This window comes from Miniopterus natalensis, chromosome 4 (genome assembly GCF_054644295.1).
Source record: "Miniopterus natalensis isolate mMinNat1 chromosome 4, mMinNat1.hap1, whole genome shotgun sequence".
NCBI classification, from domain to species: domain Eukaryota; kingdom Metazoa; phylum Chordata; class Mammalia; order Chiroptera; family Miniopteridae; genus Miniopterus; species Miniopterus natalensis.
Genome location: NC_142084.1, coordinates 62267376 through 62283169, shown reverse-complemented (window position 1 = coordinate 62283169; position 15794 = coordinate 62267376). Strand labels below are relative to the sequence as shown.

The following is a 15794-nucleotide window of genomic DNA, read 5'->3' as shown; positions in this document are numbered from 1 at the left end:
ATCCCACCTCACCGCCCTTCCCTGGAGCCAGCTACTGCTGCCTTGGGTGCCCAAGACCAAGGGAGTGGGCTTGGGCCAAGGTAATAGGTCAGGGAACAGGCAGGGGAGGGAAGGGCACCCCCTAACCCTTCTGGAATGTGGGTGGGGCCAGCCTCACTGAGTGGCAGGGGAAGGCAGCCTCCCACATGCAGGCCCCAATTGATTCCCCCCCCACACTCCCATAGGCTTCCTGGAGAAGCAACACCACCCCAGACTCCCACACACAGCCCCTCACAGCCCCAGACAAACTAATCCGCCTTCTCACTGGACATTCACATGCAGCACCCTCCTCCGCAATCCATCAACTCCCTGCTTTGCAACCCAGCAACCCCAATACACAACACCCCACATATACCCCCACTGGCTCCAGCCACAACCTCAGTTAACTGTGTGACCCTCAAATCGAACTGCACCCCCACTGTCAGCCTGGGCCAAGATCTCCCTTAAGAAAACCGCAAAATTGGAAGTTACACCCAGCAGCTGGCACTTGGGTCCTGGAAGACTTGCTCACTCAAGGCAGCACCCTCCCCAGACACGCCCAGCACTCAGCTACAGACTCACCCACACAGGCCCACTGGAGCCCGGCCAGGTGATTCTGGTGGGGACAGGTGCAGGGGGGTGTGGGCACATGTGTGGGCTTCTTGCCCCACAGCTCTTCCCTGAATCCCTGCAGCTGCCAGGGGAGGGGTCACTTTCCATTTGTGTCACTCCAGTGTTGCCATGGAGATCCCACAAGCCCCTTGTGCCTGCATGGAGCCTCTATGTGTGTGACATCTTGTGTGTGGGGCCAGATGGGGGCATCATGGGGGTTAGTTCCTCCTGATACATATCCTATGCCTGAATGCATGTTTTTGGTGTGTGCTTTGTTGTCACTGCATTTACCACCCTGCTGTGCCTCAGTTTCCCACAGCAGAAGAGACCACCATCCAGGCCTGTGGAGATCATGAAATGGGGAAAGAGCAAACCTGTATGATGGGAGAGGCAGGCTTGTGGCTTCCACAGGCCTTCTGCCCAGGTGCAGGTGGGTGCAAATACACAAGGTCTGTGTCTCCTTGTGTCCCCCAGGGTCCCACTCTGCAGCCCATCATGTGTGCATGCATTTTGTGGGGAATGGGGTCACTGCCTGGCATTTATGCTCCTGGGGCCTGGGCAGGTGCAGGAGATTCAGTCTCCACAATCCTGGACCGTGAGTCAGAGGCAACTCTACCAGGTGTCCCCCGACCATTTGAATCCTCCTCCACGTGGAGACCCTCTCCTAGAAATGAGAGAAACTAAGCACAGGACAGCTAAGCGAAATCTCCTGTGTTCACAGTTGTCCACCACCTGGGGCCTCCTGAAAGGGCCAGAAGCCCCACCTCCTCGTGCTGGTGGGAACTGGGTGGACAGCAGTTTAACCTTTCCCCCTCCTGGTTCTGGCTGCTTATCTCTCTCTTCTGTCTCAAGATACCCTGACCACTACTGATGAACAGTTTGTGTGCCCACCCCAGGGACACATATGTGTTGTGAGTCCCAGCCCTCCCAAGTCACACCCAGCTCTGTCCCCTGCAGCTTCCACATCCCGTATGCACATGCTTTGGAGTCTGTGCACAACCCCGTGATCTTCCACATGGGTTGCAATGCAAGCATGTTTCCATGTGTGCTCGCACACACACACCTCCACTCATTTGCACACACATGAGTTCCATGCACATAGCTCCATTTTCGTGTCCACACAAGCATGCGTCCCCAGGAACCCTTGTTTCTGTTTCTGTACCTACGAGTCTACTGCCCACAGGCACACATTTGCACCACACCTGGCAACTCCTGAACACATTCAGTCTCCGCTTCCCCCACCCTGGCTCTGGACCCCGCTGATTTGCGCCAGGATCATCCCTCTTCTGCGCCCCCGCTCGGAAGCTGCCAGGTGCATAGTCCAGCCGGTGTCTGAGAGGCTAGGAGGGGGTGGTAATTACGCGGCCCCTGGGTCTCCCACAAACAAGCGTCTTTCATCCCGGCCACTCCCGTCCTGGGGCCAGACCCTCATTACTGCCTCCGCCAGCTCGTTAGCCTAGGTCAGGGCTAGGACCTGGCATCCGGCGGGCGGGGCACTGCGGAGAAGGCGGAGGGGGCGGTGCGAGAGCGAGGCGGCCACACCCCCGTCTCCGTGGGCACCCAGACGGGGGACCAATGTTGGGTTCAGGCGGCTAGCGCCCCCTCCACTGCTGCCCTCTGGGGAGGGGCTATTTGTGAATGCGCAGACCCAGTGCCCCAGCCTAATCCCCCAACCCCGCCCGGCAGCGGAGAGCACGGGGCGTTCCGGGCTTCAAATAGCAGCTTCGCCCCCGCCCGCGGCTATTTTGAGCCTCCTCCTCCCCAGCCACACACTGCTCCGCCGCTCCGGCTGAGGCGTGGGGCGAGACCCGGACCCCCTCCCACGCTGGGACTGGAGGCGGGCAGCTGGACTGCCTGGCGAGACCGGGTCAGAGTGACAGCTAGGCCGCGGCGCCCCCTAGTGTCCGCTGCGTGAGCGTGACGCTGCGATAGCGGCAGGAATGAAGGTGATCCCAGCCCCCCCAGGGAGCACCCCACGAGAGACACACTGTTCTGGTTACACACCGAGTCACTGGGACAAGCAGACCCAGGTTATCACAAAGACAGGTACGGAGACAGGTTACACACTTGTGACGCAAGTTCACAATTCCCACACAATGCCCGGTGCACCTAGTGACAGGTATCCACAGGTATGTGTCCACACCATGATGGGAAATCAGGACAGTCGTGGGTACGGGTGCAGACCGTACCGTACCCAGCAACAGGATCGTGGTAAACGCTTAATAATTGTGTGCTGGTGGAATGAATGAATGAACAGGGAGCTTGGAGAAATAAGGGCAACTCTAGAGCAACAGAAGGTGGGGCAGGGCGGGGGTGGGGCCAGGGCAGAGGGTGATCAGGGTGTGGTGACTGCAGGGAACCCCTCTCCTGGGCTGGAGCAAGGAAACGATGACCTGACTTTTCTGGGGAAGCAGATCAGAAAGGGTGGACAGTAATTGCTCTTGGGCTAGGGAGCCCTGGCCCCAGATCCCCCATGGGCAGCCAGCAGGAAAAGGAGCTGAGTGCTGAAATCTTTCTTTGCTCCTTTTAATAACCACCCTGTGTGAGTGGCTGACACTGCAGCACGCTGCTGCTGACTGGGAGTTGAATAGAGGGGCTGTGGCATAGGGGGACAAGATGCAGAGGGGGCTATGATGAGTCATGAGTTGGTGTCTAGGAGAGGGGTTCCCAACAACCTTGTCACAGGGGACAGTGTCTGTGCAAGGCAGGCCCCTGCTGCATCAGCTAGACCCACCTGAGGGGTCTAGAGTGGGGCTGGAACTTCTCTGGGGTGGTCTTGTCTGAAGACTTTCTAGGGCAGGGATGTAGCTTGGATCTTTGGTCTGGAAGGCAAGGTTCTGCACCAAGTTCCTCTACCCCGTGGAAGGGTACAGGGCCACAGGAGGCAGCATGAGCAGAGGCCTGGGCAGGAGGCAAATGTTGGCCACAAGAGGGGCTCTCCAAGGTGTGAGGATCCCTGCAAAGATGGTTCTCCTGATAGCAGAGATCTTCAGATGCCTTTCAAAGACAGGAAAAACTATACAGGGGGAGGAGCAGAGTGGCACTGGCCCCCCATGGGTAGTGAGTGGGTTCTGGGTGTGCTGGGGCAGGGGTGCTGGAGCACCTGGTGGAGGGGAAGCCAGAGCTGAGCTGAATGTAGTGATACAGTGGGGTCTCGAGGACTGGGCCCAGTTGTGGGCTTGGGAGGCCAGGTGGGGGTCAGCCTGTAGTCTAAAGCTGGCATGCGCAGAAGTATTTGACCAGGCTAGTGTTGGGGTGTGGGCAGGGTGAAGTCAGGGTTGGATGGGAGTTAGGTGTGGGTGCGGGTCGAGGTTTGTAGGCAATCTGGGTTGGGTGAAGTTAGGGTGCCTCAAAGTTGGGAAGTAGGAAGGATTGGGATTGTGGTGAATATTGGGGTCCACATAAGTGAGCTTGTCTCAGTATTGGGGTTTTGGTGGACTTTGTGGCTTATCACGTGAAGTAGTGTAATCAGGAGCTTTGGGTTCCTGGAACTGCGGGGTGTTGGTTATGTGGGCAAGTATATCAGGACTGTTGTCGGGGTTCAGATGAAGTTGGAATGTCAGAACTGGGCCTCGGTGTCTATGGGAACCTAGGTTAGGTCGGTACGTCTGCGATTCACAGCAGACGTCAGAGTTCCGCCGGAGGCTCTAGCCTTCGCAACTGCGGCCGGCTGCCTCTTTGTTCTAGGCCGGGGCCGGGCAGGCGGAAATGGGTCAGCTCCGCCCCGCTGTGAGCCGGCCCCGCCCACCGCTCGCTGGCGTGGAAAGCGGCGGGACCACGCATTCAGGCCAATCACAGCGCCCGTCACCAGCGCGCGGAAGGAGGCGTGGCCTAGTCAAGCCCGGCCCACAGCTCATGAATATGAGGTTGGGACGCTGCCCGTGGGGCCTGGGATTGGACAGCGTGGCGCGGGGGGCGGCATCTGGGGGCGGAGCCCTGCGGCGGCATACATAAGGCCGGGAGCCCTGCGACCCCCTCACTCGCGCGTTAGGAGGCTGTGGTCGTTTTGCAGCGTCGTCTTCCCTCCTGCGTCAGGGACCTGCACTACTCAGTGGTGAGGGTCCTGGCGGCACCGGCTCCAAGGGCCCCGGGCTGTGGGCGGCCTGGGGCCGGCCGGATGAGGCGGGGCGGCGGCGGCACGCCCCTGGGCTGGGGTGGTGTCGGGGCGGGCCCAGGGTGGAGTCCGCCCCGCCGGCGGCGAGGGGCAGCGGTAGTCCAGTCCGAGCTGCGGCCGGGGGGTGTACATTAGTGGCCTAGGCTCACCCAAAGCGGGGCGCCGCCGCAAAATGGCGGACCCGAGCCGCGAGGGTGCGCCCCGCGAAATGGCGGGATCACCGAGTGCCCGGATGGAGTGGCGCAGAGCGCGTGCAGGGCGCATGCGCGAGGCCGGGGCGGGCCTTGGGGGCGGTGCCATGTAGTGGTGCCCGACCTAGGCTCCTGGTGCCCGTTTCCGGTTGGATATGCGCTAGAGTAGCGCAGCCCTCGTTCCCATGTCCCATTCCCTCCTGGCACTCCGAGTTGGGCTTCCAGTTGCGCTGTTCCCGGCTTGTGTTTCCGGACCCACGTGGCAGAGGTTTTCCCATCCCAGAAAGGGTCAGTCCAAGTCAGCACTGATCCCACCTGTCTACTCCATGTTGGAGTCCCGGCGTTGGGACTCTGCCCCAGCTCCTTATGGAGGTCCAGTTCCCGGCCACCCCCACAGGAACCCCATAGTGGACCAAGCACTTTGCCATCCCGAACCCCGATGGTCCTGTTAGGAGTTAGGCGCCTGTTTGCAAAAGGGAGAACCAAGGTGCACTCCGCGAATGACGAAGGAGGTAGATACCAACCTGCCTTTAGTGCCCAGCCCTAAATATCTCCTGAGGGCATCATCTGGGGGCTGTAGCTGGGGTGGCACTGACGAGTATGCAGAACCGGGCTCCCTCTAAGGGAACCAAGTGGGGATGGGGCCCAGGGTGATGAAGGAATTAACAGCTTTTTTGAATTAATTTCTGGGTGTGGTTTTGGGATGATAAATGGCAGAAAGACAATTTTTCAATGTGTCCCCAACGAGTATATGTTATTTGTATAAAGTAAAATAGGAGGGAGGGGTGAGCGATGAAGCCCCTGGAGGATCTCAGTGAGGATTTCAACGATTTGCCACAGGCCACCATGGCATCAGATGAAGGCAAGCTTTTCGTTGGAGGGTTGAGTTTTGACACCAATGAGCAGTCGCTGGAGCAGGTCTTCTCAAAATATGGACAGATTTCTGAAGGTGAGGCTGGTGCTGGACTGGCAGCGGCTAAGCAGGGCTGCTCTTGGTGAGGTTGGGTGCTGACTGCAGACCTCTCTCCTCCACAGTGGTGGTGGTGAAAGACAGGGAGACCCAGCGGTCACGAGGCTTTGGATTTGTCACTTTCGAGAACATTGATGATGCGAAGGACGCCATGATGGCCATGAATGGGAAGGTGAGGGGCAGCTGCTCTGGGATGCAAAGTGTTCAGGCTTGCAGGGCAGGGAGGCTGAGAGGCTGACCTGAGCCAACTTCTTGGTCTTCACAGTCTGTAGATGGGCGACAGATCCGAGTTGACCAGGCTGGCAAGTCATCTGATAATCGATCCCGTGGGTACCGAGGTGGCTCTGCTGGGGGCCGGGGCTTCTTCCGTGGGGGCCGAGGCCGGGGCCGTGGGTTCTCCAGAGGTGAGTGCCACTCTTGGGGCCCGAGGCCCTTGAGGACATGATGGGAACACTGCTGGAAGGAGCTGGCACTTAACTTGTCTTTCCTGTTCCTGTCTGTAGGAGGAGGGGACCGAGGCTATGGGGGGAGCCGGTTCGAGTCCAGGAGCGGGGGCTATGGCGGCTCTAGAGACTACTACAGCAGGTGAGGGTGCAGTCCTGCCGGGTGTGTGGCAGGCTTCTGTTGGGACGTTGGCACAGGGTTGGGGTGAGTAGACTAAGGTGCCCTCCAGCACCCACATGTGTCTTTCCTATAGCCGGAGTCAGGGTGGTGGCTATGGTGACCGGAGCTCCGGAGGGTCCTATAGAGACAGCTACGACAGTTATGGTAAGTCACGTTCTGAGGGCTGCGGTGGGAGCTCAGCAAGCCTTGGCACCCTCTGTGAGAGACACTCAGACCTTGTCACTGTGCTTGCCCATAAGGGACAAGATTGCCCTCTCAGGTCTCCGTGCCAGCAGCCATTTCTACCACAGAACATAAAAGCTAGACCAGACTGACCGAGAAGGAAAGGGAGATGAGGGGCCTGCCAAGCAGGCAGCATAAGTGCATGTGCGGCCACCCGGCCCCGCCGCCCTTGGCTGTGGGGGGGGTTGGATGCTCCCGAGGCTGCAGGGCCGAGCCCTCCAGGTCTGGACCCGGGAGTGGAATGCTGCCTCTTGTTGCGTGCTTCAGTGCTTTTACACTGTACCTGCTTCTTGTTCTCAGCTACACACAACGAGTAAAAATCCTTCCTGCTCAAGATCGTCCTTCCAATGGCTGTATATTTAAAGATTTTGGGAGCTTCGCTGAATCATTAATGTGTAGTGAACACACCTCCTTGTACCCACTTTTGTAGTCTTATCAGTTCTGATCTTGTCAAACACAGCCTGACTGCTTCTGACCCCCCAGATGGCTTCATTACTAGATTTTACTTTTTAAGGAAGCGTTCGTTTTTAAGGGTTTTAAAAACGTTTTGAAAAGCACTTAAGATTTTACTTTTTTCTTTTTACCATGAGCCATGAGTTTTTTAGAAAATCATCGGGGGTTGTGTGGGTTTTTTGTTTTTGGTTGTGTTGTCTTTTTTACTTCCCTTTTTAGTGGGGTTGGCCTGGTGAAGTTGGGTCCCCCAATTCAAATCTCTCTGAGATTGGACAGACTCTGAGTCTGCTCCATGTTGGACGCTGAGTGAGCCATGGCTTTTTTCCAACTTCATGTACCGTTTCTGAGTGTAGCATGGTAGGACCCGTCCCAGGTGGCAACAGAGGTGACTGTTCACCTGGGCCTGGCCTATGTGGCCTATCCGCTGTGTATGACTTACAGTAGACTTGGAGATGTTCCCAAGAGGTTCTTGAAAATGTTTATTTATATTGTCCTTTTTTACTGGAAGACGTATGCATATCCCATTGATGTTGTATTTGAAGTGGTTAAGGAATTCTTGTACACAGTTTTTTTGGCTTTACGAAGCCGATTAAAAGACCGTCTGAAATGAACTTTGCTCTGACAATTTCCCTTTCATTGCTCAACACACTCCTGCTGCGAGCTCTTGACACTCAGACCTCAGCAGAGAGGGCAATTTGAGAAGCAGGTCTGCAAGTCCTGCCTGAGGCCCATGGAGAGCTAGACCAGGAAGGCAGAGTAAACTGACGCTGGCGGGCCCCTTGTGACAGCCAACTGCCACCAGTCCTGGTTAGGTGAGCAGGTGGCTGACGGGAGTGGGTAGGTTGGATCTCGAGGCAGCCCTGGGAGGCTTCTGGCAGTGGCAGCCAGAGGGCTCAATGGGGCGGGCAGTGCAGCAGGGACAGTGGACACACGGGCACCTGACGTTGACCCGACTATCTTAGCCTAGAAGCAGGCCAGAGAGCAGATGGCAGGCAGTGTCCCTGGGCGACCGCAGACTGACTGCTCATTAGCTAGCTCTGCTGTTGCTTCACAAGTTCTGAGAGTTCTCCGCTAGCCTATGGAAGCTGCAGCCCCTCGGAGGACAGAAGTGTTGTGCGCCCAACAGAAACCTCTGAGACGCAAGCTGCTCCCTTGGCTAGCTCATATGTGGAAATAGCCCTGTAATTCGAGGTAACTCCTTTTGCTCGTGTCCACATCCCTCCTCTTGTCAAGAGCTCATTTGAAAGTAAAATTATGTGCCTGGGGAATGTTTCTTTGACTTTTTTTTGCTTTCCCTTTTTCTTTCTTTTCATTTTTTTAATCAAAGTCAGACCCCGGCTTAGTTTAGCCCTTCCCTGCCTGCAGCCAGGCAAGCAGCCCAGGAAGTTGCACCTCACAAGTAGGTTCGAACTGTAAGCAGGATTAGAGAGCACTGAACATCCTGCCTTCGGATTTTTTGTTCATCAATTGACAGTCTTTTCCAGACCTCCTTAAGTCATACTCCTCTCTGTAGCTCTCTGATGTCTGTTGCCTCCATGAGTTGTTTTTTTTTTTCCCAGAGCCCACACTATTCTCTAAGCAGCTCCATCCCAAGTGGGTAGCTGGCTATGCTTAGGGATGGAACACCGCCTGGCCAAGGCTCAGGCTTGCCCTGGTCACACCAGCCCGTGACAGGGTCTCTGCCAGGATGGCCCGATGACTAGCTTAAAACCCTCCTAGGAGCAGTGGATGGTTTAGGGGGAGGTAAGGAGGGGCAGCTACGAGCATGTGTCCAAGATCCTAGGGGTAACACTCCTTTGCTTTGGCAGGTTGAAGGGAAGCCATTGTGACTTGGAAAGGTGGTCCAAGAACAGCAATGACCTGGGGTCCTTTCCCAAGAGGGACTTCACCTAGGAGCAAGAACCAGAGGTTCAGCCCCCTGCTCTCTCAGCCTGTCACCTGTAAGTGCTTTTCTGGGGGGTGATACATGGTCCTTTGGCCTTGGCAATGCCTAGTCCTTTCTGAGGGTTCTCTCTGGTTTCCTGCCCCACCCATAGTATGGATGGGGGCAGCTTTCTGTGTGGGCCTCCTGTCGGATCCAGCTCTAGTTCTCTTCATTCCTTCTTCATTTTTCCAGCAGGTGCTTTATTGGCAAGGTGGAAGTACAGGGCTTCAAGTTACTCCAGGAGGATGGGTGTGTGGCAGCTTGCACGTGGCCAGTCCTCACCTGCAACAACAGTGACAGGATGTGGAAGTCAGATTTGAATAAAGGACTGGTGTGTCTACCCAGAAATCTGAGTCTGGTTTGGGGCGCGGCTGAGGAGGGTGGTCCATAAGCCTCAGGTGGAGGCTGGGTGGGAAGTGGGGGGTCTCTTAGAGAAAGCCTCTTCTGGCCTTTGTTCAGGGCAGTAGCTGGACCCAAACCAGACAGACGAGGCAGTCACTTAGTTGTCATCTTGGGGTTGGTCTCGGGGCACACTCAGCTTGAGAGGAAGAGGCAGTGCTCCCTGGGCTCCCTCATCTGAGATGTGCACATGTCTCAGGGCCCTCATAAAGGTATTGACACGGAATGACCTTGGGCACCTTCATCTGTGCTTGCCTGTAGGGCCTACCTTTCTTCCTGAGCTGGTGGCTCTCTGCTGTGATCTTGGGGTGCAGAGAGTTGGGGTTGGACCCTGATTCCGAGGCCTTGGGTCTGTCCTCTCAAATTCTAGCAGAGTGGGGAGGATGGTGGCAGTAGACCCAGAGCTGGGCCAATGCAATGTGGTCTGGATGGCTGAGGTGCCTGCCACCACAACTGAGCGCAGGATGCCCAGGCTGGAACAGGCAGGCCTATCCCTCGCAGCACAAGGTCCGGACTGGGAACCAGAACAGCAAGAATTCCCAGGACCTCATGGGGGAGAGGCCCTAAGGGTACTAAGCTGAACTTGGGATGGCCTTGCCGCTTGCCGCTGGTCTTTGACCCCCCTCTGTGCAGTTGGGAACCTTCTTCCTGTGAGGCTGCTGGCTCCCCTGTGGCGTGTCGCTCGCTCTCTGGGCACCCAGCTTTTCTGACTTGTTCCACAAACTGGGAGCTCCGCGTGGGTGTAGCCATTACGCTCTGGGCCAGAAGGGGCGTGAGCCCAGGCACGCGAACAGCTGGCTGAGCGCAGAGCACTGTGGGACTGAGCGAGGGGAAGCCATGGGACGGGGCGTTCCCCAGGGCCAAGCCCCGCCCCCTCGAGCCATTGGTTGGCACCGCCCTGTGCCAGTGAATGACAGGGACTCGGGGGTGGGTGGGGCGGGACCACTTCTTCCGCGGGGCCATGGGGCAGTGTGTGCTAGCGCGGCTGCTCCTGCCAATGTTGCTGCTGTCAGTGATGCTCTGTGGAACCCAGAATGCCACTTCCTCGTCGCAACACCCACCGCAACCTACGCTCTGGTCACCGCACGCCATGACGAACGGGAGCCAGTCAGGCACGCTGCACAACAGCACGCACCCACGGCTGCTGGGCTCGCCAGGCTCGCCGCTGCTGCGCTCGTTCTACGTGCTTTCTGGTTTCATCAGCCTGGCAGTGCTCTACTTCCTTATCCGGGCCTTTAGGTACGTCAGGCGCACGCTGCCGCCAAGGAGCGCCAAATCAGCGTGCACCTTCTGCCTCACAGGCTCAGGGGCGAGTGCCCCACCCCTTCGGCGCTGTGGTAAGGTTCGGGTGGCTGAAATGCAGTCACGTGATGCCTTGGATTTTCCTCACGCTGGGGCACAGATGTGGGTTTCTGGAGCACAGCGACCCAGGCCGGACAGTGCGGGTGGGGGAGGGCGTGCTCCTGCTTTATGTTTCTGCTCCGCGGTCCTGGTGCCAGGCGACGCCCACCAGCCTAGCCTGAGCCTGTGTTCCCCGCCAGCCGCACCCGCCCTTTAAGTCCCCCAGCCGGGAGAATAGAAAGGAGGGCCCGCTGGGAAGGGCCTGACAACCGCGCCTTCCATCTTCTGCTCTTTCAGCACCGGAGCTGGCAGCGATCAGTTTCTTGGTTCCACGGATGTTCCCCCTAGAGAGTTGAAGACTCCTCTTCCTTCCCCATGGTCCACATGCCCTGCAAAGTTCTAGTTCAGTCCCCTGCCCTGCAAAGTTCTAGTTCAGTCCCCTGCCCTGCAAAGTTCTAGTTCAGTCCCCTGGCTTCCCTGTTTCACTTCCTGTTCGGGACTGACCTCCAGAGGGCCTTTGTCGCAGAGCTGACCATGTTAAGACGCTTTAAAGGGGCCCTTTTTGTCCCCCACCCACACTACCGCGGGTGCACAGTGCTCTTGTTCCCTCTGAGTACTTAATCTTGCTGCATCCTCTTCAGAAGGCCCTCCTTTCTCTGGTGGCCTGGTGGTGGTCAGGAACAGGGGCTTCTGTCTGAGAAAGCCCTCAGTCCAGCCCTCAGGCTCTGATACACCCTCACCCCTCTCTGAGACTCTGTTTTCTCATCAGTAGAGTGGGATAACAGTGCCCCCCACTGGAGTGGTCCTGGCCAAGAGTTCTACCAAGGGAGGCATCCACCTCCCATTATTGCCATAAGAGCAACTAATCATGGTGGCTGTTATGAGGTAAAAGAAACACAATTAGACCAGGAAGCTTCACAGCAAAGCTTTGGGGGTCAGGCAGAGGAGGCGGAGAGCAGAGACAACAGAGGCTATGGGGAAAGGCAGGAAATGGGCTGGGGTGTCAGCTGCCCCGGGAGGTGACCCGAGGCAGCCACTGATGGGGCCTGGGACTGCTTTCAGGTTGAAGAAACCCCAGCGGAGGAGCTATGGCCTCCTGGCCAACACCGAGGATCCTATGGACATGGCCTTGCTGGACGGTGTTGAGGAAACCACCTTTGAGACCAGGAATCTGAGATGGTACTGAAGTCCCCCCCCCCACCTCCAGAAGTTATGGGTGGATGGGTAGAGCAGGGCTAGAGAGTTGGGAAGACCACTGATTCTAGAGTTCATCCACATGCCACCAGGCTGTGTGGCCTTGGACAAGAAATGGGCCTCTCCCAGACTCAGTTTCCCATATCTTTCAGATGGGAAGGGGCCAAAGTCTTGAACCAGTGCTCTGGGCCCAACCTTGAAGGCCAAGATCAAAGTCAGATAGAGAATTAACTTCAGGGCGCTGCAGAGGGGATGGGTTGGGTGGTCTTTCCATGGTCCCAGCCCCAGGAAGAGCATAGCAGACAAAGGGAATGGCAGAAAGGAAGGAGGGCGGGACTGAGGACCCAGGGTCTACTGGGCACAGAGCTGGGACTGGGCCTGAGCAGAGAGTGATGGCTCTTCAACCCAGCTTGTTGGGGATGCAGGTGTGGAGGCCAAGAGACCAGGGGGCGGCTCTGGCTTTGCAAGCCTCCCAGGGGAGGCATTGCTATGATGTGGTAGCCCTTCTGGTCTTCTCTACCTCTCCTAGCTAGGGGACCCCGTCTCCTTCCTTCCCCTTTCCCCCTTATCCCTTCCCCCTTCTCCCTTCCTCCTTCCCCCTTCCCTGAAGGTGGGAAGTGGGTAGGGCCTCACAGGCTAGGGGAGGTAGACCCCAGTGGACCTGGGGGCAGGGGCTGGACAGGTGAGAGGGCTCCCAGGCACTTGGAGGGTTAGCCTCAGGCACAGTTGGGGGGAGTGGATCAGTGTAGGCCCATTGCTCCCAACACCTCTCACCCCTACCCCTCATCTTTCAGATGTTCAGGTCAGGGAGGCAGTGTTCCCAGCTGCCCTGGGAGAAAGATAAGAGACAGGGTCCACTCCCAGTGCCTACACACCTGCCGATTCTTCTGCTGACCTGAGAGCTTGAGTGGGACCTGCCCAGCCTGCCTGAAGCCACCTCCGCTCTCCACCACCACAGGACTACCCAGTATGCCAGGTGCAAACCAGAGGGACCCCCAGCAGCCCCATCCAGGATTCTGAGACCCTCTGCTTGGACTGTGACTTGTGCCGCTGACCCTCCCCGTGGGGACACAGCTGAGGCCTGGCAGGCAGGTGGGCTAAGGGTCCTGTCTGGGAGTGCCTTCCCCACTGGGCTGGGGACAATAAAGGCAGCAGTGCTTCTGTATCTGGCACCCAACTCCACAGTGAGCCAGACCTGGCATTCTGGCTCATAGCCAGGGTAGATGCCAGGGCTTCATCTGGGCCTGGTTTTTCTTATCTGTGATCACGCTGGTCTTCTTTGACTTTGTCCCCAGCTGTCCAGAGGGCCCAGGGAGGAGTTTCCTGAGGTAGATGGAGAGATGGAAGGAGCTGCCAGTCATTGCCTTTGGGCCTAGAGAGATCTCCTAATCAACCATCAAAGGCCTTGTATAGGGGCTCCCTCTTCTGTGCTGCCTTCAGCCTTGGGCCCCTCAAGGGCCATGTTTTCTGGGACCCTCGCCTCACCCTTTTCACACCAGCACCTTTGGGACTGTAGTGTAGGGGGGCTGGAACTTCTTGCAGCTTCGGGACCCCTTGTGCCCACCATGCCTCTCCCCTGTCAGCCTCCTGTGGAATCATTAATGAACCTACCCCAGCACCTAACCTCATTCCTAGTGAGGGGCTTGATGGGTTCCTCTTTGGGCTTTGTTTTTCCTTCAAGGCACTATGTCTGGGCAGGGTCCAGCTCTGTCACCCCTGCTCCCTGTAAATTTGGTCTTGGAGAGTCAGAGAGGAGGGGCTGACCTGTGACAGCCCCACTACCTGAGGTCTCCCCACAGGCCACTGGCCAGAACCACCACAGCCATGTCATTAGGAGGAGTAGCCACTAGGTGGTAGCCTTGTGCTGCCCAGCCTCTGCCCTGCTGACCTGCTGGGCCCAGGTGTGGCCTGGGATCAGCCAGTTGTACAGGTGGGGAAATACATCCATTTGGGGGCCCTGTTTCTCAAGCTTCTTCCTGAGCATCACTTTGTCCCCATTTCCACTGTGGGATGGGCCAAACCTGACCCTCTGGGCCGTTCCCTCTCAGCCCCACTGACCCTCCTTGCTGGGCCTTATCCTGGGTCCCTGCTTGTTGCCGGGTGCAGAGGAGCCATCTCTGCCACAGTCAGCTCTTCACTCCTCTCTCCATCTCCGGTCCTCTGAGCTGGTCTCCAGTCTGCTTCCTTGGGCGGCTCTATCTGTGCCCCTCACAACTTGGCTTCCACTTCCAGTTCCTCCTCCAGTACCCAGCTCCTGCCCCCCTTCCCCACCATTCTTTGGGAGGGTCCTGCACTGAGGACCAGCAGATCCTCCAGGGAAGTTTGAGGAATTGAGGCCAGAGTCCCCTGGACGCCCCAGATATTACACTCCCTGCCTCTGGGGCTCTGGCTGTTCCCTATCTGTCCCCACCCCTCTCCACACATCTCTGTTTTTGGTCTCTGCATCTCTGTCTTCTCCACTTCTGAACCCCTGCCGGCCTCCCTATTTGTTTCTCTCCACCTGCACAGCCTTTCACTTGGTTTCCCTCCATTTCCACCTGTCTCTCTCTGCTCTCCATCTCTCTCCCTGTCTGACCCACTGGGACATGCTTTTAACAGGTGCACAGACACTGTGCGGGTCCCCCTACCCTGTGATCTGTGCCTCTCTCCCACAGCTCTGAGTGATTTCTTGAGCTTCAAAAGGCACATTAATTACTCTAATAAAGTCAGGAGAGACCCTGCATCTGCCATCCAGAGCTGGGAACACACTACTCACCCTCTAGCGTGGCTGCCTCCTGCCCACCCCCATGGGGCAGGGAGGGGTGCCCCTTGCTTTCAGGCCCCTGTGCCTGTCAGCACCTGTCAGCCTCACTGCATCCCCGTGCATTAGTGTGGAGTAATTGGCAGCTCCCTTCAAGGTTAATGCAATATTAGCAGGAAGTTCTCAGTGGCTTGAAGCCAGGAGAGGGGCCTGTCAGCACCAGATGAAGGGCCCGGGTCCTGGCAGCTTAAGGGCCCATGTGTACGTGCATGCATGTGAGCACGGAGGGGTTTCCAGCACCTTCCTCCACCTCTCATACCCACACACAGATACAGGACACATACAGCACGTGACACAGACTATCATGCATAGGGATAGACACAGGACACACATGCACACATACTGCCTGCAACAGATCCAGAGCCTGTGCCAGATTAGGGTGCACAACCCATAACCTGCACCCTTGAGGCTCTCCCACCACCTCCAAAATATATTTTTATTGGTTTTTAGAGAGAGTGAGAAACATCTCTCGGTTGCCTCTCATACACAGGGTCTGAACCCAAAACCTGGGCATGTGCCCTGACTGGGAATCAATCAGCAACCTTTCGGTGCACAGAACGATACCCAAACAACTGAGCCACACTGGCCAGGGCAGGAGGTAGGGGTTCTTCTGCTGGTTCTGATGTGGGCTCCCTCAGACATGGACCTAGCTCCCAGCAGGGCTGCATTTCTCTCACCTAGGGTCAGCAAGTGAGGCAGCTGCATCCTCCTGGGATTCCCAGGACCCAAGTCCTCTCTGATCCCCCATCCTCTCTGGTGTTTCAGTGCCCCTTATCCTCCTTGGAGGAGTCTGAGCCCCTCCCCCCCCCGCCCTGCTGTGATGTCCTAGTCCAGGGCAGGTGTGGCTATGCAGGGGCACCCAGAGCTGCACTACCCAGCACAGTAGCCACATGTGGCTTTTTACATTTACACTCAAAGTAAGAAATTAAAAA

At 57.2% G+C, this 15794-nt stretch overlaps 2 protein-coding genes across 2 annotated transcripts; both read left to right on the top strand.

Moving 5' to 3' along the window:
• Positions 1-4612: 4612 nt before the first annotated feature.
• CIRBP (cold inducible RNA binding protein) lies at positions 4613-7045 on the top strand. The gene is given in 7 exon segments (XM_016209708.2): positions 4613-4684; positions 5704-5884; positions 5971-6077; positions 6171-6309; positions 6409-6490; positions 6603-6691; positions 6694-7045. Coding segments are annotated over 6 exon segments (612 nt in total). The 5' UTR covers positions 4613-4684; positions 5704-5727; the 3' UTR covers positions 6732-7045.
• A 2666-nt stretch (positions 7046-9711) lies between these two features.
• Positions 9712-15068, top strand: FAM174C (family with sequence similarity 174 member C). Its single transcript, XM_016209711.2, has 3 exons — positions 9712-10766; positions 11931-12047; positions 12857-15068. Coding segments are annotated over exons 1-3 (447 nt in total). The 5' UTR covers positions 9712-10437; the 3' UTR covers positions 12858-15068.
• Positions 15069-15794: the final 726 nt, after the last annotated feature.

What these genes read in the sequence shown, in the direction of transcription:
- FAM174C (XM_016209711.2), top strand. Translation starts at nt 10,438, where the DNA reads ATGACAGGGACTCGGGGGTGGGTGGGGCGGGACCACTTCTTCCGCGGG. An exon ending in TTCCTTATCCGGGCCTTTAG is followed by an intron (nt 10,767 to 11,930) that starts GTACGTCAGGCG and finishes GACTGCTTTCAG; the next exon opens with GTTGAAGAAACCCCAGCGGA.